This window comes from Aotus nancymaae, unplaced genomic scaffold (assembly GCF_030222135.1).
Source record: "Aotus nancymaae isolate 86718 unplaced genomic scaffold, 86718_ANA_hifiasm-v0.15.2.pri h1tg000049l, whole genome shotgun sequence".
Taxonomy (NCBI): domain Eukaryota; kingdom Metazoa; phylum Chordata; class Mammalia; order Primates; family Aotidae; genus Aotus; species Aotus nancymaae.
Window position 1 is genome coordinate 17,812,587 of NW_026988463.1, and position 26,424 is coordinate 17,839,010.

The 26,424-nt window shown below is 39.8% G+C and overlaps 2 protein-coding genes across 4 annotated transcripts in view; both read right to left on the reverse strand.

Moving 5' to 3' along the window:
- Window positions 1-273: 273 nt before the first annotated feature.
- Window positions 274-10,599, reverse strand: ARL6IP1 (ADP ribosylation factor like GTPase 6 interacting protein 1). The gene is made up of 6 exons (XM_012464644.3): window positions 10,443-10,599; window positions 7,801-7,934; window positions 6,741-6,860; window positions 3,868-3,985; window positions 2,950-3,034; window positions 274-1,991 (listed from the first exon to the last, which is right to left on the reverse strand). The coding sequence occupies exons 1-6, from the start codon at window positions 10,476-10,478 to the stop codon at window positions 1,873-1,875; spliced, it is 612 nt and encodes a 203-aa protein (XP_012320067.1). The 5' UTR covers window positions 10,479-10,599; the 3' UTR covers window positions 274-1,872.
- Window positions 10,600-13,840: 3,241 nt separating this feature from the next.
- The window catches only part of SMG1 (SMG1 nonsense mediated mRNA decay associated PI3K related kinase), a 113,228-nt gene continuing 100,644 nt past the window's right edge, over window positions 13,841-26,424 (reverse strand). For 2 of the 3 annotated variants that reach the window (XM_012464649.2, XM_064362530.1), the window contains 7 exons: window positions 24,809-24,988; window positions 23,852-24,079; window positions 22,727-22,938; window positions 22,464-22,570; window positions 20,711-20,890; window positions 20,524-20,630; window positions 13,841-18,331 (listed from right to left, as the gene is read on the reverse strand). In XM_012464649.2, coding sequence (XP_012320072.2) covers window positions 18,254-18,331; window positions 20,524-20,630; window positions 20,711-20,890; window positions 22,464-22,570; window positions 22,727-22,938; window positions 23,852-24,079; window positions 24,809-24,988 — 1,092 coding nt within the window. In that variant the 3' untranslated portion in view covers window positions 13,841-18,253. The remainder of the gene's footprint in view (window positions 18,332-20,523; window positions 20,631-20,710; window positions 20,891-22,463; window positions 22,571-22,726; window positions 22,939-23,851; window positions 24,080-24,808; window positions 24,989-26,424) is intronic. The other variant, XM_064362529.1, reaches the window with a different exon arrangement.

The following is a 26,424-nucleotide window of genomic DNA, read 5'->3' on the forward strand; positions in this document are numbered from 1 at the left end:
TAATTTTGTTCTTCAAATTTTTCATAGACTCCTGCTCTGTTGCCCAGGCTAGAGTGCAGGAGTGCACTCATAGTTCAGTGTAACCTCAAATTCATGGACTCCAGTGAATCTTCCACTGAGATCTCCCGAAGTGGTGGGATTACAGGTGTAGCCAACATGCTCTTAAAGAGTACCTTATAGACGTGTAAGGACCACACAGGGCACTTCATTAGTCAGATTCATAAATCCAATCATGTGAATATATTGGCTAAGTTATAAAGAAAATGACACATGAAGATTCTGGCTGTTTTTATTTTTTCCCCTTTTACACAAAACCAAGTAGAAGAAATAATACAGGATTAAAACTGCAAAAGTAGTTAATCAGTAGAACATGTACACAAAAAAAAATCCAGATAGGAAGATAGGCTTATTTACAATTAAAGTAAGGTAAAATTAAGGTGTTTTTCTTATGAAATATTTAAAAAAAAATCAAACATATGCTACAAAGGGCACCACTGTTTACAGCAATATTAAAGAGGAGAAAACAACACTTACTTGATAGGGACAGATATACCACAAGGTACACAACATCAGTGCAATAAATTCTCAAAACTATATTACAGCTACTTAATCAGTTTAAGAATTGTTCCCAAGTCAGTCACATTTTGGGCCCTCAGAAGTTGATTCCTACAGATTTCAACTGCAAATTTCTAGCTACCGAGAAGTTAAGAATGATTATAAGAAGCTTTCCAAGGAGTTACAAAATCTTTGTAGACCAGAGGCAAACTATCATCACCTCAAGTCTGCTCTCACCAACAGCCCTTGTATTTTTCAGGGAGAAATCTCTAGGAAAAAAGGCAAGACACCAGTGTAGTCACTATCTCCCATGTCAAACCTAGGGGACTAAAATGGCCAGTATTACCATAAAATGAGAATTTTGAGGTTTACCTTAAAAGGCTTATTCTGGTATCAAAAATCAGTCAGATTATCTTCTACTAAAACGAATCTCAACTAAACATAGAAGACTGCCGTCCTTTGCTGCTGGTCTTAGAGTACAAGTCATAGACATGAGTCTTAACCTACTGTATACTATATAGCTAAAGTCAGCTGAAAATCTGAAATTAAAAGTATGCTAGAGATCCTAAATGCAATCTTTTGGAACTCTGCCATTAAAAAGCCTTTAGGAATTTACTAACTTCAAGTCTAAGTGCAAGGGGACAAAAGCTTAAGCCTGTCAGACATTCCTTTTTTATGTACAAAAAATCAAAGATTCCTACAAATAGCTAAGCTTTGCACCAGGGAGAAACCTACACATACTAGCGCATGGAATCAGTTTCATTTTATTTCATGGGGACTCTTCTCCCACAGGAAAGAAACAGAATGAGGAATGAATCTTATTTGGTCTCTTCGTCAGAAGTGGTAAACTTGGTCTCTGTATTCATGAAGTCAGACAGTTTTTTTAAGCAGACTGTGGAAGCAGACAGTAGAACCAGCTTCCTGTAGCCACAGACCACTACACTGAATCTAGCTAAAGCAAAGATGAACTTGAACAATTATCCAGAGTCACTTGAACTGTACTAAAGGGCAAGGTTCACCACTATAAAAAGGAAGTTGTCAAAAAGCAAGAAGTCAATTAACCCTGGCTAGAAAAAATCAAAACAGGTCAGACACACTGAGTCACCCATGAGGCCAACTGCTAAGAACTCACTCAACTATGCGACATGAAGACACTATGCACAAAGCCTTACTTGGCGAGCCTCAATTTCTATTAACTAAGTGCAGAGTGAGGGAGAGCAAAGAGCTACTTCTGAAACATTTTTGTATCCACATAGTACAGCAGAAACGGTTCCCAGGATGGGTGCTCCATTAATCACGCTGAATAAAGCAGATGAATTATTCATTTTTCTTTTCTTTTTGTTTGAGAAGTTTGTTTATCTCCCTTTTGGCCATTCCAATGTACTTCGAAATGATTCCATGTTGGTTTAGTCCAGGAAGCAAGAGTAAGGAAGTCACTTAAAATAAAAAAATAAACAACATTAAGGAGGCAGCAATTAACTTGCTAAAGGTTATTATTATTATTATTATTTTTTTTTGAGAGGGAGTCTTACTTTTTTTGCCCAGGCTGGAGTGCAGTGGCACGACCTTGGCTCACTGCAACCACTGCCTCCCGAATTCAAGCGATTCTCCTGCCTCATCTTCCTGAGTAGAGTAGCTGGGATTACAGGCACCCACCACCACGCCCAGCTAATTTTCATATTTTTAGTAGATACAGGTTTTCACCATGTTGGCCAGGCTGGACTCGAACTCCTGACCTCAGGTGATCCGAGGTTATTATTTGTGTGTGTGTGTGTCACAGTCTTGCTATGGTACCCAGGCTGGAGTGGATCTCAGCTCACTGCAACCTCCACCTTCCAGGTTCAAGTGATACTAATATCTCAACCTCCTGAGTAGCTGGGACTACAGGTGCGCATCACCATGCCTGAATAGTTTTTGTATTTTTAGTATCGATAGGGTTTCGCCATGTCGCGCAGGCTGGTCTCTAACTCCTGGCCTCAAGTGATCCACCTGTCTCAGCCTTCCAAAGTGCTGGGATTACAGGTGTGAGCCATCATGCCCGGCCAGTTATTACATTGTAAAGAAGGTAGGTTCCCAGATTACTAAACTCTGTAATGGGAGGAACCAACAGGAAACCAATTACTTCCACTGGGGTGTATCCCCAAAAACTTCTGCTCTCATCCCCTCTTCCACCTCAGAAAAGAATCACTGCTTATTTTTACCTCTCGCACATTACTTTCTACCTTGGTTACTATGTTGTTTTCACTTTCTGTGAGACCATAATAATCTTTCTATATTCCCACAGTTCCCTTCCAGTATCTAAAACTTAGGACGTACGCATAGTTGTTTACTGACGAAGTTACAGTTAAACTTCACCAGCCAGGATATGCCTGTAGTTTTTCCTCAAAGACTTACCTATGAGGTAGGTAAGAAGCAGGTTGTGGACTTGCTGTCCCACCCAAGCAACCGCAGCAAGGGAAATGATCATGGTCATGAAGTACTAACAATGAAAACAAGAATTTATCAACTCCTAGAAACAGACTAAGCCTGACTTTAAGAAACTGTTTCACCATTCTACAATCTCTACATATATCAAAACTTCATGTGACACCATAAATATATGTAATTTTTATTTGTTAATTAAAGAAGAGTTTGTTTCAAAGTTTGGAAAATCATTTAGCTTTTATTATCACTTTTCTTTAAAAATTCTTAGATTTTAAAACCTATTCCATTGGATCTACTTTACAGAAGTTTGATACATTTCCTCCTAGAATTATTGCAATTCCATATGTGAATATTTTATGATATAAATTATACAACCTTTTCAATTAATAACTTCATGGAGCAGCCTCACGTGAAGCTGACAGATAAGAGAACAGATGAACAGATGCGTTCCTTTTTTTTTTTTTTTTTGAGACAGAGTTTCATTCTGTCACACAGGCTGGAGTGCAGTGGTGCAAACAGCTCACTGCACAAACAGTTCAATGGAGCCTCGACCTCCTGGGCTCAAGTGATCCTCAGCTTCCCGTGTAGCTGGGATTACAGGCATGAGCCACCGTGCCTGTCCTAAACAGATGCTTTCTAAGTATATGTCTTTTTACTAGTATTTCAGTAAGAAAAATGAAACAGAAGAATTTTGTTTTAATAGAATAAAAAAATTAAATGCAAAAACGTAATTTTTAACTTTAAAATGATTCAGTCTGGTTAACACAGGTAAATATTTATGAATGTATTTAGGAGTTAACCAATGAATATAACTATTAAGACAAAAAGGCAAAGTGACTCAAATCTTTAAATTTTACTGTTCTTATTAAGTCAAAGCAAAAAAAGTACCATCTTAGGTTTTTCTTCCTTTAGTGTGAAGAGGCGTTTCCACCAACCCACAGCTCTGCGTCGAGTTTTTACTAGATTGCTGCAAATTTCATGGAATCTTTGCTGTTGTTCAGTGGTCCTAGAAAAAGAAATTTGTCTTTTGCTATAAACACATCACTATAGTTGACCAAAACACACCACCTTCTTTGATTTAAGAGCTATCTTCTAAAGAAAGTCAAAATAAAAACAATGTCTCACCATTATCTTATATAGGTGAAAAAGTCCTTCCACCATTAAGACACTTTTTATAGCACAGGAATAAGTTTTTACATAAACTGTTTAAGAAGAGTGTGAGTGTGTGTGTGTATAATAAAGAAATGATAATCTATGGCTCTGAAGCCACATTTATTTTATTTATTTATTTTTTTGAGACAGAGGGCTCTTGTCATCAAGGCTGGAGTGCAATGGTGCGTTTTGTTTCGTTTTGGTTGAGACAGAGGGCTCTTGTCATCAAGGCTGGAGTGCAATGGTGCGTTTTGTTTCGTTTTGGTTGAGACAGAGGGCTCTTGTCGCCCAGGATGGAGTGTAATGGTGTGATCTTGGCTCACCACAACCTCCGCCTGCCAGGTTCAAGCGATTCTCCTGCCTCAGCCTCTGGAGTTGCTGGAATTACAGGCACCCACCACCACGCACAGCTAATTTTGTGTTTTTAGTAGAGATGGGGTTTCTCCATATTGGTCAGGCTGGTCTTGAACTCCCGACCTCAGGTGACCCGCCTGCCTCGGCCTCCCAAAGTGCTGGGATTACAGGCAAGAGCCATCGCGCCTGGCCTGGCCTGAAGCCACATTTATTTAATGGTAGTAAAAGACTCATGACTTCTATGGGCCATAGAAAAATCTGTCTATTCCTAAATAATTTTTTAGATCCAAATAAATTCTGCACTACACCTATCAGAATCCCACCAAACAGCTATATTTGAACACTCTTCAGTAACATACTAACTACTAGCATTTAACACGTAACACCCCCAACTGGGCCCCATACATTTGATGACAAGGCAGCAGTAAGCTCAAATCTAAATTCTTCTTTATAAATTTAGTCCTAGGGAAAGAAAATATAATCAACAAACAATACAGCAGTAAAAAGCCAACAAGAGACCCTCCAAGAAAACCTTTTATATTTATAATGTTTTTCTTGGTTCTGATTTTTTTTTTTGAATTGCCTTTGCACTGTCTTCGCTACACAGCTATAATGGCTGCTATTATTACGTAGGCCCTGTGCTGAGGAATGTGTTGCCTTCTCTCCTCTAGCCCTCATCTCTGTAAAACTGCAGTGACAGATAAAGTAGAGGGATTTCTGCTGAGCCCTGGAACTTCTTTTTAACAGTTAGACGTTATTTGTTGCCCATGGTCAAGGCTAGATTGCAGCTATGCAAAAGAGTGTTCTTTTCCCCTAAGATCAAAAAAGAAACAAAATTGCTCTATCAATAACTGAGGCACACCATGAAATGATCAGTGGTTATTTCTGAAAACTTTCCTCTAGGAGTTATAAATTAGCAGACTGGAATGTCATCTGGCTAAGAAGGCCAAGGTCAGTAGTTTATTTCCTTTGCTAACTCTATTACATTGAACATTCAGAAACTTGCCCAAAAAAACCAATAGCATTGATTCATTACCACAAGTGAAAAACAATTCAAAGGATAGTTCCTAACACGAATCCATTCTGTTGTTGGGGGAAACAACTTTAAACAAACATTGTTAATTACATGGTAATAAGCAAACTTTGAATTTGTTCCTAAAGATCGATAAGGTCCACATTTAAAATTATTATATTTACAGAATTGTTTTGCAATTTGCTATCCTCTGAGAAACAACCAACCAAAGGCACAAATAGAATACTAACCAAATAAAACAAACAGCCAAGGGAGAATAGCAGCTGAAAAGAAAAAATGCATTCCAACATCTATTTTGGCTGATTATTTGAATCAAAACAGGAAGTTAAAATACTTTTAATGTGATCCTTATCCGGTTAACTATATCTGAGGAGTTCATAAGCAACCATTTAAGAATGATATAAATAAAATCAGCAACCCATGTGTATCCAGTTTGAACAACTTCAGAAACACTTGGTATTCACTTTGTTAATTCCACTGCTTCACTGTCTTAAGTATCTCAGCCTTAACACAAAATCTACTTAAAAGTCAAAATATTTCACAGTACTTAACAGTGCCTGCCACAGTAGACATTTAATAAATAATTGCTGAATGAATGTCAATGAAAATCTGCCAATTTCCTTTTCTGTATTCATTCGAAAATAATTTGTGAAGTTATTATACTATCTTTTTTTTTTTTTTTTTTTTGATACAGCGTTTCCCTCTTGTTACCCAGGCTGGAGTGCAATGGCGAGATCTCGGCTCACTGCAACCTCTCAGGTTAGAGCGATTCTCCTGCCTCAGCCTCTGGAGTAGCTGGGATTACAGGCACGTGCCACCACGCCTGACTAATTTTGTATTTTTACTAGAGACAAAGTTCCTCCATGTTGGTCAGGCTGGTCTTGAACTCCCAACCTCAGGTGATCCGCCTGCCTCGGCCTCCCAAAGTGCCGGGATTACAGGCGTGAGACACTGCGCCCGGCTGTTATATTATCTTAAATATCAATGGAAATGTAAAAATATATATGTACAGTTACCATAAAAGAACTACGGAGTACAGAAAATTCATAGTTCATATTCATATTCAAATCAGTTAAGACAGTCTTCACATAAAAGCAATAAATCTAATGCTTAGGTGTCTGAGGTTAGAAAATTATCTCTGCTTATTTACAGCATACTAATCACAACCACCAAGTTCAGTAACTACACAGAAATTAGACTGCCAAATCATTATGCTACCTACCATTTATTGGAGCCAAAAATTCTAGGCGCTAGAATGGGAACGAGGTAGTCAGCCAAGCACAAAAACATAACAAAACAGGAAACGCCCGATAGAACTGATGGATCTAGATAGTAGATAATCCTGTTAAAATAATTAATAAAGTTTAGAAAAACATAGTCATTATTATTCCTAACTAAACAGAACTAATTTATTCACTTAATCCACTGCTTCTCAGGGATATTTGCCATTTTTCTTCTAATTTTTTCACAAGTGCCCTTCCAGAGGCTTGGTGACACGCTGATATCACAGCTGCAGTGGTTAAGTAAATATCAATGGACAAACACTCTTTGGAGTTCTCAGGACTTTTTTTTTTTTTTTCCTTGAGGTGGAGTCTCACTCTGTCGCCCAGGCTGGAGTGCAGTGGCACGATCTCGGCTTGCTGCAACCTCCACCTCCTGGGTTCAAGTGATTCTCCTGCCTCAGCCTCCTGAGTAGCTGGAATTATAGGTGTGCCACTACGCCTGGCTAATTTTTTGTATTTTTAGTAGAGATGGGCTTTCACCATGTTAGCCAGGATGGTCTTCATCTCCTGACCTTGTGATCCGCCCACCTCAGCCTCCCAAAGTGCTGGGATTACAGGCCTGAGCCACTGCGCCCAGCCTGGAGTTCTCAATACTTTTAGTTTAGGGGAGTTGGGGGCTAGGGGAGGGATAGCATTAGGAGAAATACCTAATGTAGATGACGGGTTGATGGGTACAGCAAACCAACATGGCACATGTAATATCTATGTAACAAACCTGCATGTTCTGCACACGTATCCCAGAACTTAAAAAAAAAAAAAATAGTTTAAGGGTCTTCAGAACAATAAGTTTGAGAGTCACTGATTTACCCAAGTGCTTTAGGTTACCAAGTTTATGTAAGTACTACAAATTCTGGAAACTAGAAGTGCCTATGAGAAAACACATTCTTTCTGGGTTATATATTACAAAAGACTTAAGGCACGCCCACAAATGAAAGCTATATATTAAAAGGCTTTTATTAACAAGAAACACAACCCGTAGTAATCTGATAGTTCACTTACAGAAACACCAAAGAAACCACTCCCATGATGGCAGGTGGAAACCAGGCTCTTTCCCATCGAAGGACTTTATCAGCCATCAGCATCACTTCTCCCCATCCTTGCAGTTGTTCTTCCAGACTTGCAGTCTCTGCAGCCTAAATACCACCAACATTTAAAGGGATTGTTTTACCACTCTCAACATTTTTGTGGTTCACAAAATTCAATTATTTTAAGGCTCCAAATACATAAAAATAACCCCTTAACCAAATCACCATTTTAAAGCAAGTTGGTTTCTGAAAAACTGCAATTGCAAAGATGAAAACCCAATGTTGTTTGTTGTTGTTGTTTTCTGGAGTCTTGCTCTGTCACCCAGGCTGGGATGCAGTGGCGAGATGAAGCTTCTGCCTCACAGGTTCAAGCGATTTTCCTACCTCAGCCTCCCGAGTAGTTGGGACTACAGGCACATGCCACCACACCCGGCTAATTTTTTGTACAGATGGGGTTTTCACCATGTCAGCCAGGCTGGTCTTGAACTCTCGACCTCAAGTGATGTACCAGGCCCAGCCTAAATATCCTTTTAATGGTCACTTTTCTAGTCTAAGCACTGGGCTATTCTTTACATACATGATGTAACTTGATCCTTATAGAGAGCCACAAGGTAGGGATAATTAGACTCATTTTACAATTAAAGAAAGTGAGCTCAAAATTGTTTACTTTCTTAAAGTCATACAGGGAATCATGTGGCAGTGCCTAGAGTATTAATAAAAATGAAATCGCTTTAAGTTTATTTCAGATGGTTAGAATTGATCCGTTTTGTCATCTTATTGATTTAAACCCTTCCAAATCCATTAGGAAAGAGTTTCCCTGAACAGCATTCAATTTCTAAAATAGCTCTTTGTGTAATGGAATCACTCAGATGTTGGCATTCATTGCACAATTAAGGAAAACTACTTTCGCTAAATTAAAGTGGCATTTTAGGCTCAATAGATCTCCTCAGTACAGTGTTTCCTACCACTTAGGAGGTCATTTGGGTTATACTTCAAATTTCTCTATGACTCTGACAGCCGAAAGTGGACCTCTAAGATGAGCTAATGTGGCAAAAGCCCTGAAAACTGGTTTTGATAAAGGAAAAAAAAATTAGAATAAGAAACCCAAGTGTCTGTGTTATGAGTCTGGATGCAGTGGCTGACGCCTGTAATCCTAGCACTTTAGGAGGAAGAGACTGGAGGATTGCTTGAGCCTCAAGAGTTTGGGACTAGCCTGGCCTGAGACCTTGTCTCTATAAATGTCATTCACTGGGAAGCAAGCAAATGACAAATGACAGAATAAAGCACGTAATCTTAACAAAGACACTTCATCTTAACAAAGACGCTGTATCTGTGCCACGCTGACCACTCTTTTGATCTCAGTATTTCTGACTTTATTTCCATGCTTAATACTAATGAAAGAAGAGGCTACTATGTGTGGGAACTCTGCTGAGCATTTTATATTTATACTTCAATTAATCTTCCCAACAACCCTAAAAAAGGCGCTATTACTATCCCCATTTTACGGAGGAGGAAACAGATAGAGGTTAACTGATTTGCATCCAGGAAACCCACGACCAAGGCTTTGCTTTCCTTAGAGTTATACTGCTCTGCTGCAAAGCAAGAGCTCTAGCCCAGGATTTAATTTCAACAGGGCATGAGCAACTTCTTTGTGCTTCAATTAATCCTCTTAAAAAGAACCATGCTGGGAACTATGTTAGAAGGCATGCGTTTAAAGGAACAAACCAAGCATTTCTAAAAGCAAATATAAAGTGAAAATCATGCACAATCAAAACTGCCCTGAAGTCACATCACTGGCCAGCATCTGGGCTCTTGGAAGTTCAAAAGCCCCAAATTAAGTTCTTTGGTTCCGTTTTTCGTTGCTGGTGTGTGACCTGCAGTCACTAGGAAAGGGTAACCGAGAATATGCAAGGATATTTTTTTCTGCCTACATGGTGCACTTAAATTCACAACAAATGAAATTTATCGGCCTATGATACCTAACCTCACTGCAGTTCCTTCGGATCCCCGCTTATTACTCTCAAGTTGTTTCCAGTCGTCCTGTGACCCCACCCCCGCCAGACTTCCAAATTCCAGACAAACGCCAAGACATGCCATTGTCTGTTCAGCTGTACCCCACTCTCTCAGTTCCCCACGGTGAGCTCGCAGCCTCCCTGCGGTTTTAAGTTGTACCAGCTCTAACAGAAATTCTCAGCAGTAGCCTTTTGACCTTCCATCTTTGCCCAAGCTTTAGGGGGAAAAGAAGGCAAGCACATCCAGATTAAGATCAAAGACGGGGAAAGCCGAATACGGCTGGGGCCTGGGCCCCGAAAGCGCTGGACAGGCCCCAGGAGGCCTTCTGCCCGCTGCGGCACCCCAAGCTAGTGTCGCAGCCCCAGGCCTCCCACTTCCTCCTCGACCCCTATTGGCGGTTAGGAATCACCCGGTCTCCTCGCCCCGTCAAGCACGGTCCCCAGAAAAGGTCAGGGGTCGATACCCAGGGCCAGGCATCGTCGCCTGCGCCAGGAGAGAAGGGACGGGCCCGCGGCGGGTGACAGGGAAGAGGCCGCGGTGTTTGAGCCCACGGACGTCCGGCGGCCTCGCTTGGTTCCCGGGGAACAGGAAGCCAGGACTCACCAGCAGGTTGGTGCTGCGATTATCTCCCTCCGCCATCGTCTCTGAGATGCTGTCTCAGTGAGCTCAGGCCACCTTCCCGGGGAAACCTCCTACTAGGACTCGCACGGCGACCAGAGCGCAAGGGAACGCCCCGCAGACCGCTTATACGGTCGTCTGCCCTTCCCGACAGACCCAGCGATACTCGCTCCTCATTGGACAGGCTGAACTCACGCCTCAGAGAAGCTGGACCAACCGAAGTTCAGCGCATGGCTTGAAATCGAGGTCAAAGGAGAGAGAGGGGCCATGTCGGGCAGAGGGGGAGGGGACACGGAGTGACCAATCAGCGTTCAGAGACTGCGCGACATCCCACCCAGGCCTGTTGGTAGCGGTTCAATGGCCGCCGCAGGGGGCGCTGTCCCGCAGTGGTTCCCCAGTTCCGGCCTCCGCGGCCGCTTTCTGACCCTCTTTGTCTGGCTCTCGCCGCCGAGGAGCCTCTCTGAAAAATGGGCTACTCGAAGAGATACTACGCCGCCTGAAGCGGAGGGCGGGACGCCGGGCCTGCAACACTTAACCTATTCGTGGCCCCTAGGCGGCTGGGATCCACTCCCTCTCCGGTCCGGTGCCCTTGTCAGGCACCTGAGCCGTTTAGCCCCGATTTGCGACTCGTGAGGTTTTGAGACAAATGAAAAGAGCTGTTTGTGTAGATTTTGCTGCAGTGTTTCTCTTCCACCCAGTAGAAATAAGGCCTTCGTGGAAAAACCCAGGCCTGGTTTGAGAATGTGTGAAAAATGCACCGCCCTCTAAGTGGCTTATTATACGTGGGTGCTTAAGTTACTTAAACTACGAGCTCCTTTTCCAAAAGGATTTTTTTTTTTTTTTTTTTTGAGACGGAGGAGTCTCGCTCCGTTGCCCGGGCTGGGGTACACTGGCGCGATCTGTGCTCACTGTAGCCTCCATCTCCCGGGTTCAAGTGATGCTCATGCCTCAGCCTCCGGAGTAGCCGGAATTACAGGCACCTGCCTCCACGCCCCGCTAATTTTTGTATTTTAGTTGAGACGGGGTTTCACCATGTTGGGCAGGCCGGTCTCAAACTCCTGACCTCAAGAGATCCACCCGCCTTGGTCTCAAAGTGGTGGGATTACAGGCGTGAGCTGCCGCGCCCGGCCAAAAGGATAGTTCTGACACGACCTTTCTTCTATTAGAAGTCAGCAGTTTAAGGCCGGGCGCGGTGGCTTACGCCTGTAATCCCAGCACTTTGGGAGGCCGAGGCGGGTGGATCACGAGGTCAATAGATTGAGACCATCCTGGTCAACATGGTGAAACCCCGACTCTATTAAAAATACAAAAAATTAGCTGGGCATGGTGGCGCATGCCTGTAATCCCAGTTACTCAGGAGGCTGAGCAGAATTGCCTGAACCGAGGAGGCGGAGGTTGCGGTGAGCCGAGATCGCGCCATTGCACTCCAGCCTGGGTAATAAGAGTGAAACTCCGTCTCAAAAAAAAAAGTCAGCAGTTTATCAACTGTGTTGAGACACTTGTACATGTTTTCTATCCAGAATTTCAAATGCAGTAACAAGTGCTTTTTTTTTTTTTTTGGAGACAGAGCCTCACTCTGTTGCCCAGGCTGGAGTGCAGTAGCCACCGCACCCGGCCAGTTTTTCATTTTTCGATACAAACAGAATCATGCCAAATGTTGTTCTGATCAGGTTTCAGGTGAATTAACTATAGTTTTAACTTCCAGCCTTTTATCCTTTTATACAGGTTTTAACTTCCAATCTCTTACGTATTCTGCCACTGAATTTAAATTTATTTTTTAAATGTTCCTTAAGTAACCACTAGGTTCTTAAAAGTTCAAGAAGTCATAAATGTGAGAGAACACAGCTGCAGACCAAATACTGCCCCTAAGAGAGCTGGGCAAGGGCAGGAACATTATGAATTTCATGGAAGGGTGTCGGTTTGCTGTGGGTCTTTTGGGGAAGGCGGAGTGAAACATCTGAATCAGGAATGAGAAAAAAAGCCTTTGTAAGGGAAGCTGACTGTTCAATAAAGTGCCACTCTGGAGAATGTTGGGGAAAAGAAGTTTTATAGGCAGGATACAGTCAGTTGACAGAGACGCTATTTGGCAAGATTTTAAAGATATGGAGTCTGAGAGGAGCAGATTCTTCTTCACACCCTCGGAAAAAAAAAAAGGAATCCCTTGAGCCCAGGAGATTGAGGCTGCAGTGAGCTGATTGCACCTACGGCACTCCAGGTTGGGCGACAGTGCGACATGTTGAGCACTGGGTGCATAATCTTGCTAGACCTACAGTAATAGCCACTTCCAAAAGAGAGACTATGGGGTTATTAGGGTTAAAGCTGATATTTCATTAGCTGGGCGTGGTGGCACGTGCCTGTAGTCCCAGCTACTCTGGAGGCTGAGACAGGAGAATTGCGTGAACCCGGGAGGCGGAGGTTGCAGTGAGCTGAGATCGCACCACTGCACTCCAGCCTGGTGCCTGGCGATGAAAAAGACTCCAAAAAAAAAAAAAAACTGACGTTTCTACTTTGGGAAACCAGATTTTGCTGCAGAATATGCTTCTCGTTTTCACCCAAGTTTTCCACGTACAACTTAAGACTTGTTAACACCAGCATGTGGAATGGAGGTAGGTGAAAAAACAGAACCAACTCAAGAAGCGGTTTCTTCACTTAGTATTTTATTTTTGTTACTTAACAAATAATGTGCTCCCATACCTATTTTCAAATGCACAGCCCTGCTGTAGGGTCTCTCACTAAATTTCCTATTGGTCTAATGATTAAAAACACCCACCCTTAAGGTAGCTTTCTTTAGAGCTTTTTTTTCCTACAGAGACAGGATGTGAGCTTTTGAAATGTGCCAGATGACTAAGCAGTTAACATAAATCCTAACATCATCAAGCAGCACCTAATGCAATCTTCAAGATACAAGGAATGCATCTGTCAATACTTATCTATGGGAATTGTTTTTAAATATTGCCAAAATTAAGCTTTAAAAATTGGACCTTAAAACAGAATTTTATCATTGAAGTAAAATTTCCACTGTTCAAAAATACAACAGAAGTTTGAGAGTAAAATAATTACTTTTCTGAGAATTTAGGGGTTTTTCTGTGAGGTTTATTTTATTTTATTTAGGTATTAGTGAGGTTTATTTTATTTTATTTAGGTATTAATGCTATTTAGGAAAAAATGGCTAGACTTGGCTTGGCTCAATGGCTCAGGACTGTAATCCCAGCACTTTGGGAGACCAAAGAGGGAGGATAACTTGAGCCCAGGAGTTCAAGATCAGCCTGGGCAACACAGGGAGACTCTGTTTTTTGTTTGTTTTTTTAAAGTTACCCAGGTTCCAAAAGGTTCCAAGTTTTCTAGAATCTACTTCGACCAATAAATTCAGAACTTAAATGCTCTATCTTTTGCAACTGAACCTTTATTTTCTGAAAAACAAGTATTTCATACAATCTTTGCCATGTTAATGCAAATATGCACAAAGTAGGCATGTATTTTTGTTTTCCAAAAGATGCATTATGAACATTTTCAGGAAGCTGGTGTGATTTATTCAACTTTTAAATACAATCACAAAATTATATCCATCAGGAGGCATTAAAACCTTTTGTACAGAGAAGCCACTATTTATACAATGTTACTAGGACAAGGAAGATTCAGTTCAACTCAACTTGCTCTTAGAATAAGGGTAAAAGTAAATTAACTAGTAAGTGAAGTATGATGTTGTTGCCACTGACATTACAGGTGGAAATATAAGGGAAATTTAAACCAGAAAATGACACAACTTTAAAGAGGAGCTGAAACCTTGACTGTCAAGAAAAGAAAAAAACTGTTAGCCTGTTTTCAAATTAAACATTCCAAAAGTCTGCATTTCAGAACAACATAGAATTCTTTTAAGTTTACCATCTTCAAAAATCTACTTAATTGTATGACACTTTTACATTAGCGCAACAAACAACTTTTTCTACTAAGTCCAGCCAAATTCCCATGGAAAGCAAAGGACCCTAAGTGGTTCATGTTTTGCAGCCCTTGAACTTATAAAGCTTTTCTCACCAAGAGTCAGTTTTGCCCTTCTGTAAATAAGGATGGTGATATTGTTATCCAGACCTAAAAAGCAGGAAGTGCAACAAACCCTTAGGGTTTCATAATACAGTGAATTTCCCCCTCCCCAGCGTTTTGAAAAATTTGGGACACTTGCTAGCTCTTCCATGTGGGAGAAATCTTTCTAATACTACCCAAATATTGAAAACAAAATCTACCTTCTTTAACACTTGTATTAGTAATTCTACCTCCTTGGCTTAAGGAGCGGGGTGGGGGGGGGTAGTCCTAGTTTTAAATTGCTGGCATTTTACAAGCTCAACAAGATATAAAATGCAACACTGGTTTTCATACTCTATGTAAAACAAAGATGCCTAAATGTGCTAATAGTAAAGCATTCACTGGTATTTGATGTATCTGAATAGGACTAACAGGCTAATCGTAGGTGCTTTCATATGAAAATAATTGAGAGAAAAGAAGAACCAGCTCCTTTGATTTTAGTACTGCCAAAACAAGCCCCCAGAGTTAATTACAAAAATGTGGAGGAAAATAGGCCAGGAAGACTTCTCAATTTAAAGTACTGCCTATAATACCCCAGATTAAAAAGGACCTAAGATTGCACATCAAGTCTAATATTTGGCTGTACTTGCATTGCCCTGCTCGGCATTTTAAAAAATGGCTCTTTCCTTAAATTTCACACGTCAGAACAACCACAATTAAAAAACAAAACAAAAAACAATGCAGATAACACCAAACATTGGACAATATTAAGAAAACTACTTACTAAGCTTAGGTAATAGAGGCAAGGGTTAAGGGCACAAGTGATGGAAGTTTTTTTTTTGTATTACAAACCCTCACCCTGAACCTGGGGTTTGGGCTCTAAAAGAAGCAATTTAGGGAAGCAGATCAAGAGCCTGATTATCATTCTCACATGGAAATCTCAACAGATCTCAAAAACAACTCACCACAAGTGTCAGACACAAAATAATCTTAATAATCTAGCAAACTACACTAAGAACTCAATGACCAAAAATAATCAGAAACTTCAAGACACACCAAAGCAACAGTAAAAGAGAAATAACTACACGAGCTAAGCCTCCAACAGCTCTGTAGAGAAATCAACTAAAAATTAGGCAATTCTAGTAAATTAAAGACAACAAAAAACTTAAGATTGAACTTCAATTTCCAAGGGTACTTTGAAGAGGTTATTTGTAGGTTATTCTGTACCCTCTGAATCTTAGAGAAAGTGGGGGGGGATGGAGGGGGGACAGAGAAATGGAGGGAAAGGGGGAGGTGTGTGTGTGTGTGAGAGAGAGAGAGAGAGAGAGAGAGGAGAGGATCCCTGGTTTTCCCAGGTAATTCTGTTATCAAAAATGCATGACTTCATAACTACAGCACTCTAACTTTTCTCAGTCTAACTGCTGAGGTCTCTTATAAAATTCAAATGGCAAGTCACCTCGTAGAATGACTTAACATAGGAAGCCAAACTATACAGACCAGGATCTTGTCCAGAGTGCAGTAAAGAGCAGGCTTTTGAAGTCACCTATTAAATCTGCCTTACAACCAAACCCATTGTGTATGCCACATTATTCTTGGAGGGACCACTGTAAAACAAAAGTGATGGATAATTTACCAGAGGCACATGCTTTTGAAGTAAAGCTCTTTTTTGTTTTTGCTTGAGTAAGGTGCCAGGTACCTCTGAAGCCTGAAAACACAGGCAATAAAATTCACCTATTTCATTTATCTTCTTTACCAAAGAAGCAGCAATTTCTGAATACTATCTACAGTGATAAACTAGTGTGAACTGGTTTTATCATTGCGATAAAAGTTTTTCCTTATGATGACAATAAAGAATGTTGCTGAAAACAGAGGTAATGTAATAAATGTAATTTGCTCCCAGAGCCTCTAGGAAATAAAGCAGCATGCAAAATACAATATGGCATTATTATTCCAGCTAGGTTGTTTTGATTGTGAAAATAAGGGTTCCAAATGAATGAAGAAAACAAAATTTGATGCGCTAGGTTCCTTAACTTACTATTGGACACATGAGTATTTCAAAAAATCCACCCTGCCTACAATACTTGTTAAAGTATTAAGAAAGCACGGATACTGAAACACATTCTTTCATGGGTAAAGATTACAGATTAAAGTGGCAATCAGAATACAGAAAAGGCCCAGAGCTATGTGGAACTTTTTCCTTAATACCTTTTCAGTTTGTCTGTGAAGACTGGCAACTAGAAAGTGACCACTGTCCTAATCTCTAAAATGCAGAGAAAATGTACTCAATTAAGATTTTAATTCTATTTTGTGTTGATACGTGATTTTAAGAACTCTATTCTGGTCTGGATTTTTATTTTGGATCAACAATTTAGCTTACACAGTAATGAAATGCAATGCTAAATTTAAGGAAACCTTGATCATGAATTCACTATAATGTATTACTGATTAGCAAGCTATTAAAATTGTGCAAAACGTAAAGCTCTTCACAGACTAATAACTAACTTAAAAGATGTTGGTGGATCTCATTTTTGCTGAGGTTTCATGTACATGTACTAAAATGCCAAGTAAACTAAAGAACTTTTAATTTACACTTGGTAAATTAAAAGTATTAAATGAAAAAAATGAATTAAAAAAAATTTCAGTCTACCTCCACCAGAACATCACTTTATTGTTAATCTACCATCAACAATGTAAAACTCTAATAGATACTCTATCCTGGTTTTTAAAAAGGTAAAAGATTACACTGGATTAGCTACTTTCTATGAAAGAAACTACAGCTACCACATAAGAGGGAAAATTTGAATGACCTCCAAAAAAAATGCACACCATAAGCAAAAGGGAGTGTACATTAAATCAAATGTCTGTTAGATTCATTACTTTTTAATGCACAGTGACGATTCTGGAAACTGTACATGATAGAATCACAAATGACTTAAATAACCAGAATTACATTTTGTGTGTGATCATCAGACCTTTAAACAATCCTTGAAGTTTCTGTGTCATCAGAAGTTGTTAACAGCATCAAGACGGAAGTATATGAAATACAAGGATTGAAATAAAAGTGAATTTGAAAGATGGCTAATCTACTCTAGATTAGGTAAAGAGGGAATGGGTAAGTGGTGGGGAGGAGCAGGGAATGATGGGGTGGTTTTTTTCCCTTCATTTCAGAATAAGTTCTTCCACTGTAGTGTATCTGTTACATAGCTCTCCATTTTCAGTCCATTTCTGAAATTCGTATTGCGTAGCCTTTAGCCTGTTTGTACTTACTGGTCAACCCAACCAGTACTGTTGCCAAGCAACAAGTGTTACACGAGAATCTGAATGCATCAAATCTTCCTTGGCTGTGATTTCTTCGCGGCCCCAGTTTTCTCTGTTTCTGAACGGGATTTGTTTTTTTCCTGGATTGTACACACAGGGTCAGGTGGAATGGAGTTCCAAATCACTCTGTGCTCCGTGGCATCCCGATTTCTTTCTGCAGCTAACCTCCTGACACGTTTGCTGCTGTTCTGTGGCAGAAAGACAATCTCTGTGTTCAGGCGGTGAGCTTGCTTTCCTTCACCCTTGACCCTGGGGTTGCAGGCCATGGTGTTGGGAGTATCCCTGAGTGCAGCTGTCCTGCAGGATTCACTTCCTAGTGCACCGAGATTTCCTAGGTTTCCTCAGAGTAAGCCCCCAGTTGCATCACCACCGACTGTGGTGTGGCTTTGGATGCCTGAGGCTGAGTTGATTCTGGTGGATGTCTGACCTCGCTTAACCAGACTCATCTACTGTCTCACCATTCACACCCAGGCTGTCCAACCTTCATACAGCTGAGCCAAGTTATCTAGATTAGTTGCTTCCTTAATGACATAGTCAACCTGTAAAAATAGGCAGCATAGTATTTAAAGTCATTTAAAACTTCTGAATTGTCTGCTGAATTACAATCTATGCCAAAAGTTATGTGCAAAGGACTCTATACTTACCCTGCTCCTGGAAGCCCCTTAATTTTCATATAAAATTTAATAACTATCAGAATAAAAAGCAATAGCCAAGTATCCTTTAAAAAGACAGAGAGCTAAGACAGACAGTTATAAAGATTTGAAAAGCACACAATCCATTAACCTACCAGAATGTTTCTGAAGTAAAAATATCCCTAACTCAGAACATCTTTTCACAGTTTTGACAAACCTGACAAAATGGTTTCTTTAAAGAAAACAAAAGAAAAAATCTTGCCCAAGAAGAGTTTAAGTCTAGGTCCTATAGAGAACATAAGAGTGTTTAAAAGAAAAAAAAATTTCTTGCTGATGTTAAAATTTAATTACAGATGCCAAACTATCGAACAGGATATTCAGTCTCTTAATTTTTATCCCACGGGAAAAAATGTACATTTATAATGGAGACATCAAGAGGATGCCATTCTTGACCAAATGACCTAATTTATCACCATCAAAGATGGCACAAACTGATGTGTCTCTTGATGTAAAATACTGAGAAAGAAACATCACTGATGTTGTATTCCTTCTATTCTGAAACAATGTTGAATGAATGGAATTATGAGGAAAATATCAGACAAATATAAATGGAGGGACATTCTGCAAACCAACTAATCTAAACACACCAAAACTATCAAGGGAAAGGAAGAGGGAAAGGCTTAGGAACTGTTCTAGGTATTAAAGCAGAACAAGAAGTAGGACAAGGATGGAGAGTCCCTGACTCACAATGGGTCCGAATGACCACTTTTAACTTCAACATGGGTTTATCAGGGTATTAAATGCATTTTAGACTTACAATGGATTTATTGGGATATCATCCATCTTAAGGGGAGTACCATCTATCTGTATACAAAAATGCACAATGATCTTTGACTAGATCTTGGAGATGGGGGGAACAAGGGGTTCAGATAGGAGGAATAAGCAATAAAGGACACTTTGAGGTAATTGGAGAAATCTGAATGTGGATTGAATGTTAGATAACAGTATTACATCAATTTTAAGTTTCCTGAGTTGACAATTATATGGTAGCTACAGTATTATAGTATTTTGTTCAAGAAACACATGGTGAAGTATTTAGGCATAAAGTGTTAAGATGTCTGCAAAGGACCCTCAAATTGTTCAGAAAAACTATGTGTGTATACACACACAGAGAGAACAATGAAACATGAAAAAATGTTAACTGGTAAGTCTAGGTAAAAAGTTTATGGGCATTCCTACAACTTTTCTGTAGCTTAAAATTTTTTTTTAAATAAATAGCTGGGGCTGGGGATGGATATTCTCAAATTTATATATTGAATATTAGTAAGACTAATGAAAAAATTTCAGAGCAATGACTTCAGACAAATGTCCCCATTAGCAAAAGGGAGTGTACAAAGATGCTTTACAAATATAGGTTGAGTATCCCTTATTCAAAATACTTGGGACTTGTCGTTTTAGATTTTGAATTCTTTGAGATTTTGAAACATATACATGTATATAATGAGGAACTTGGGGGTGGGATGCAAGTCTGCACATGGAATCCACTTATGCTTCATATATACCTTATTATACACATAGCCTGAAGGTAATTTTATACATTTTCAGTTATTTTGTGCATGAAACAAGGTTCTGACTAGGTTTTCACTAATGGGATCCATCACGCGGTCAGGCATGGAATTTTCCACTTATGGCATCATGTCAACACTCAAAATTTGTTTCAGATTCATAGCATTTGATTTTCGAATTAGGGATGCTCCACTCACACTACACCTGCAACCCAAAGCGTCCTTTACATTTCATTTGAAAGCTTCAACAGTCTTCTTTAAATGGAAATTAACTGTAGTCTGGTAGAGGAGGATCAGACTTATATTTTGGCTAAAACAGGGCTAGGGAAAAAGAAAGTGCTCATAGGGAAGGGTCAGAGTAAAATGGTGACTACTTGATAGCTCCAGAACTGTGTTACTCAAAATCTTCTGAATCCTGAAAATACATTTAAGTTCCTTGATGAACCACTAAGGAAATGGATGAGAGGGAGCTTTATAAACCTCTACTTTTCCAGCAGCATTAAAATGTGTAGCCCAAGTTTAAAACACGGTCACCTGTTCAGCAACTGACATCCTCCTATTCGGATCAACATCTCGGCCCTCTAACTTGGCTTTCACTCTCTTCCACACACTCACTGCATACGAGTTTCTCTCTTGCACCGCTATGAAGCAAAAAAACATACGTTAAGTCAAACCATCATTTTATATAAAAATTTAAGGCATCTTTATTCTAACTAATTACCTTTCCCAGTTTTAGGGTCTCTGACTGCCTTTTTAGGACTACAAGCAACACTCTTGCCAGTTCCTGGAACAGTGCTTGGTGGAGTATCAGCTGATGTAGCAAGATTTTTCTGGATCAGCTTTCTAGCATTCTGTGACATGACATCAGGCTGAGTCTTCTGGCCAGTGTTACTCCGGACTGCTACAGAGAAACAGTTGGTGGCTCAATTTACACGTAAACAGAACATGGAGGGGGCAAAGTGGAGAGCGCACGGGATTGGTGGTAGTGATTAATGCCCCAAATTAAATAATCAACTATAAATCTTTATCCATTGACACAGAAATTGTCTTCCTAAAAATATAGCCTAAAAATAAAAACAGTCAGACATTCGGGTATGAATTTGTACAATGATGTTTACTAGCCTTGTGCCATCGAAAACCATAAACATCAGCTGGGCACAGTGGCTCACAACTGCAATCCCAGCACTCTGGGAGGCCGAGGTGGGCAGATCACTTGAGGTCAGGAGTTTTGAGAACAGCCTAGCCAACATGGCAAAATCATGTCTCTATAAAAATACAAAAATTAGCCAGGTGTGGTGGCAGGTGCCTATAATTCCAGCTACTTGGGAGGCTGAGGAGAAAATCTCCTGAACCCTGAAGGTGGAGGTTGCAGTGAACTGAGGTCACACCACTGCACTCCAGCCTGGGCGACAGAGTGAGACTCGGTCTCCAAAAAAAAAAAAAAAGAAAAATAAGAAAATAAAAAAGAAAATTAAATTGGACATTAAGTCATTTTTTAAAAGGTTATTCAATGACTGAGAAATTATTAACTGGAAAAGGGCAACAAAAATTGCATTTGCATAATCATCCCAATGTGTTTGTGTGCGTATGCACAGAGAAGTAAATCAACAAATGCAGAGTGGTTTTTGCCTCTATTTGGAATGAAACTACAAATTTTTCATTTGTATTAAGTATTTTCCTAAGGTTTCCTTATAGATATATATTTCATAAAAAAACTTTTTAGCCAGGCCTGGTGGTGGGCACCTGTAATCCAAGCTACTTAGGAGGCTGAAACAGGAAATTCACTTGAACCTGGGAGTGGGTGGAGGTTGCAGTGAGCCACAGTTGTGCCACTGCACTCCAGCCTGGGCAACAGAGAGAGACTCCGTCTCAAAAAAAAAATAAAAACAATATATTTTAAGAAAAGTATTCAAATACAAGGCATTTTTACTCTCTCACGAGTTGTTTTGTTTTGTTTTGTTTTGAGACAAAGTCTTGCTCTGTCACCCAGGCTGGAGTACAGTAGTGCGATCTCCGCCTCCCGGGTTCAAGTGATTCTCCTGCCTCAGCCTCCCAAGTAGCCAGGACAAAAGGCATCTGTCACCATGCCCAGCCAATTTTTTTTTTTTTTTTTTTTTTGGTATTTTTAGTAGAGACGAGGTTTTACCATGTTGGCCAGGTTGCTTGTGAATCTCTGACATTAGGTGATCCACCTGCCTCAGCCTTTCAAAGTGCTGGGATTACAGGAGTGAGCCACCTCACCTGGTCTTTTTTTTTTTTTTAAATACCTGTTTATTTATTTATTTTTAAAGAAATAGGATCTTGAACATCTGGCTCACATGAGTATTTTTAAGGATAAGCCAAAATCTGTTCAGTTCAAGATTATAGAATTACAGGGATTAAGGGTTTAATATTAGACAGTTATATATAATTAAACATCTTAGCATCTATGTGTAACATTATTAACAGATCAAGACTCAGGACTCTTCTCCTACCTGCAGCAAAGGATGGCTGATAAGTAGCAGATGACGTTGGACTCGAACATTCATTTGTTGCATCGGTGACTAAGGGTGATGCAAAACTCACTAAATTATTATAGATACTGAAATACAAAATAAAATGGCTTATTTATGAAATGTTTTACCTGTTAACTACTTATAAAAATGCAAAAAAAACTGAAAAATTAAATCAAAAGACAAATCTATACCAGTAGTTTTGTGCTTATATTTTATAAATTTTGACCAGAAGCCATTCTTACCTCTGACTTTGTGTTTTCAGTTCTTTCAAGGTGGGAGTGATTTCCTGGAGCATTTCAACATGTTCTTGACTTCGAACCTGACCCATAGCCTGAACTAATGTAAACAGAACTGTTTGAATGTTGTCTTGCCATGATTTATATTCACCCAAAAACTGCCTAACACTGTTCTCATAGGGAACATCTTCACCATCTGACAGAGCAGCTTCTTCATCCTAGAATTGATACATTAATGATTAAGAAAAATAGTGTTAGTTTCAGTAATTACTCTCAAGACAGTCACTTGGTGATTAAGAAGTAACAAGTGTTTCAAATATGAGTGTGTTTAAACTGCTTATTATAGTTCTCATTCTTGTTGCCCAGGCTGGAGTGCAATGGCGGAATCTCAGCTCACCGCAACCTCCACCTACTGGGTTCCAGCAATTCTCCTGCCTCAGCCTCCCGAGCTGGGATTACAGGCAGGTGCCACCACGCCCAGCTAATCTTGTATTTTTCAGTAGAGGCTGGGTTTCTCCATGTTAGTCGGGCTGGTCTCGAACTCCTGACCTCAGATGATCCGTCCCCCTCGGCCTCCCAAAGTGCTGGGATTACAGGCGTGAGCCACAGTGCCCAGCCAGTTCAACTCCATTTTTATAGGAACTTTGTTTCCACCATCAAATAAAAATTCAAAGTAAATTCTAATATTAAATTATTTACTGTTTGTAATGATGAAGTAATAGCCTTTTATGGAGGCTTAGTTTTCTTACTAACTAGACTGTGTTCAACACTGAAGGAAAAAGACAACATTTCATTCATTTTGGAGGCAAACTGTATGGTCTGCTGATAGCTAAGAAGGAGAAAGGCTGGATATCTGAATGCTCACACTAGGTTCATATCTTGGTTTTATTTTAAGTTATATCACAATAAAGGAATCTATTTAAGCCTCAGTTTCTCTGTGTATGAAATTCAAACTATACTAGCTTTAAAAAATAGTTTATGAAAACACAAGTTAACTCAGTTACAAACAAATTGAAAGATGTGATGAGATAAATTGTTATTTACAAAATGTCACTCTTTCCTATAAATAAAACTACTTGTAAATTTTATAACAGAGGGAGAGTGAATGTGTGTTCACGGCATTAGTCTTACCTTAGCCATAGCTTTCAAGAGATGTTTGACATCTCCAAGCTGTCGGTTATGACCAGTGAGCACAATCTTTATATTATCAACCAGATTCTGAATTGTTTCACAGACCGTTTCTATCTGCTGCTCTTTCTCTGTCTGAATTGCCCTCTGAGTAGACATATCCTGGGTCAATTGTTTGTGTGCTGACAAAAGCCATTCAGAGCTGCCAATAGGATGTTCAAGACCAGTGTCCTAAATAGAACAAACATTTGTTTGACTTCAATTATCAGCTGAAATAATGAGTCCTTTCTTCATTATCTTCATCAAAAGATATTAGTAACTCAAGCTGACACAAAGAGAACCCTCTGTTGCTAAGTCATGAATTAATTACCTACAAGTTACTTAACAGTAATCTCAATAATCTATGAAAAACAGATGAAGATTTTTACTTTTCTGCATAATCGTTCAGGGTATAAATGCTTAAAAGTTTAAGACCTGAGAAATACATTCAGAATCACAAATATGACTGGCAATCCAGGTCCCTAAATTCTAAGTAACTCTTAGAGAAGAAATGTGAACTTTCTAACATAGAGCTTTAAGCTTTCCAACAAAATATAAACGTCAAATTTACCAACTTGCTATTTTTGGCCGTCACTAACCTTTACAGCATTCATCTTCCATAAGCCCTCCTTCTCCTACTCTATTTTCAGTGTATCTGAATCATTTGCTATATATCATCTTTCTCCTCCCTTTTAAATTTTTGTGATATTCAGGTTGTAGCTCTGAGGATCCTTTACACTTTCTCATTTTTTATATTTTTAAACATATAATATGTTCTAGGGGCAGGGGGCTAAGAGGATAATTTAATCATCACTGTTCCCCACCTGCCTCCATAACAATCTCTTACATGTTCAATAAATGTAAACGAAATGAATATATATCACATTAGCCTTAATCAAGTTTATGTCCACCAAGACTCACCACTCTCTGTAATAAACGAAGCTCTAACTCAGACACTGAACTGTTAAACTGTGATGCAAATGAACACATCTGCTGACATCTCTTGATTAGTTCAAATAATGCCGCATCCAGGTTTAAGGCTTCTGCAGTTCTTGTTCGTAAACTTTCAAAATGAATGATATTGCTGCAGAGAAAAGTGACCTGTGAAGACAGAAATGGAACCACAAGGGGAGATGGGGGGAAGGTGGGGAAAGGAGGTGGCAATTAATAACATGAAAATATACTAATTCCTCATTTTCAGAATTCAGGACTAGTATTGGTCCTGAAAATGTATGACTCTTTTGGGAAATAGACCAAAACCTTAAACAGACTACAAATAAATGTACATTTATATTGATACCATTAGGTCTGAGATGGCCAAAAGCACTGAAGAACAATTAGGTAAATGTATCTTTTTGTTATTATTTTTTTATTTTGTTGAGACAGAGTCTCACTCTGTCTCCCAGGCTACAGTGCAGTGGCATGATCTCGGCTCATTGCAACCTCCACCTCCCGAGTTCAAGGAATTCTCTGCCTCAGTTTCCCGAGTAGCTGGGATTACAAGCATCCACCACCACGCCTGGCTAATTTTTGTATTTTTAGTAGAGACGGGGTTTCATCATGTAGGCCAGGATGATCTTGAACTCCTGACCTCATGATCCACCCTGCTTGGCCTCCCAAAGTGCTGGGATTACTGGCGTGAGCCACCATGCCTGGCCTCAGGTAAACATTATCTTCTACATGATTGTTTTTACATAGAAAATTAACTCCACAATAAAGCTGTTAACATATTCAGCTACAATTTGTTACATCCAAAATTCAGAAGACAATTCTGTCAGAATGTTCCCCTTCTGCTTTTATTCTTGCCTAACTTATCTGGCAATATTAAGATCATTTTAAATGTATGATTAATTATTGTGGTGGTTAGTTTGGTTTTTTTTTTTCCTTTGAGACAGGGTCTCCTCTGTTGCCCAGGCTGGTTCAATGGCTTAATTATGGCTCACTATAGCCTTAAACTCCTGGGCTCAAGCAATCCTCCCGCCTTAGTCTCCCAGGTAGCTGGGACCAGAGGTGCATGCCACCATGCCTAGCTAAAAGATAAAACTTTTTTTTTGGCCAGGCGCAGTGGCTCATGCCTGTAATCTCAGCAATTTGGGAGGCTGAGGTGGGTGGATCACCTGAGGTCAGGAGTTCAATACCAACCTGGCCAACATGGTGAAACCCCATCTCTACTAAAAATACAAAAAAATTAGCTGGCTGTGGTGGCAGGCACCTGTAATCCCAGCTACTTAGGAGGCTGAGGCAAGAGACTCACTTGAACTCAGGAGGTAGAAGTTTCAGTGAGTCAAGATCACGCCATTGCACTCCAGCCTGGGAAACAAAAGCGAAACTCTGTCTCAAAAAAAAAAAAAAAATTGGTAGAGACAGGGTCCTGCTATGTAGCCCAGACTAATCTCAAACTTCGAGCTTCAAGCCATTCTCCTGCTTCAGCCTCCTGACTAGCTAGATCTAAAGGGATATACCACCATGTCCAGCTATGATACATTTTTAAATAGTTCTTAATAGGTATATATTGAAATATTTATAGATAAAATTAT

Excerpts from the sequence above, each read along its gene's own strand:
- ARL6IP1 (XM_012464644.3), bottom strand. The coding sequence starts at position 10,478 with ATGGCGGAGGGAGATAATCGCAGCACCAACCTGCTG. Across the intron at positions 7,935-10,442 it reads ATCGCAGCACCAACCTGCTG|GCTGCAGAGACTGCAAGTCT; the intron begins GTGAGTCCTGGC and ends GGTGGTATTTAG. Across the intron at positions 6,861-7,800 it reads GTGGTTTCTTTGGTGTTTCT|GATTATCTACTATCTAGATC; the intron begins GTAAGTGAACTA and ends TTATTTTAACAG.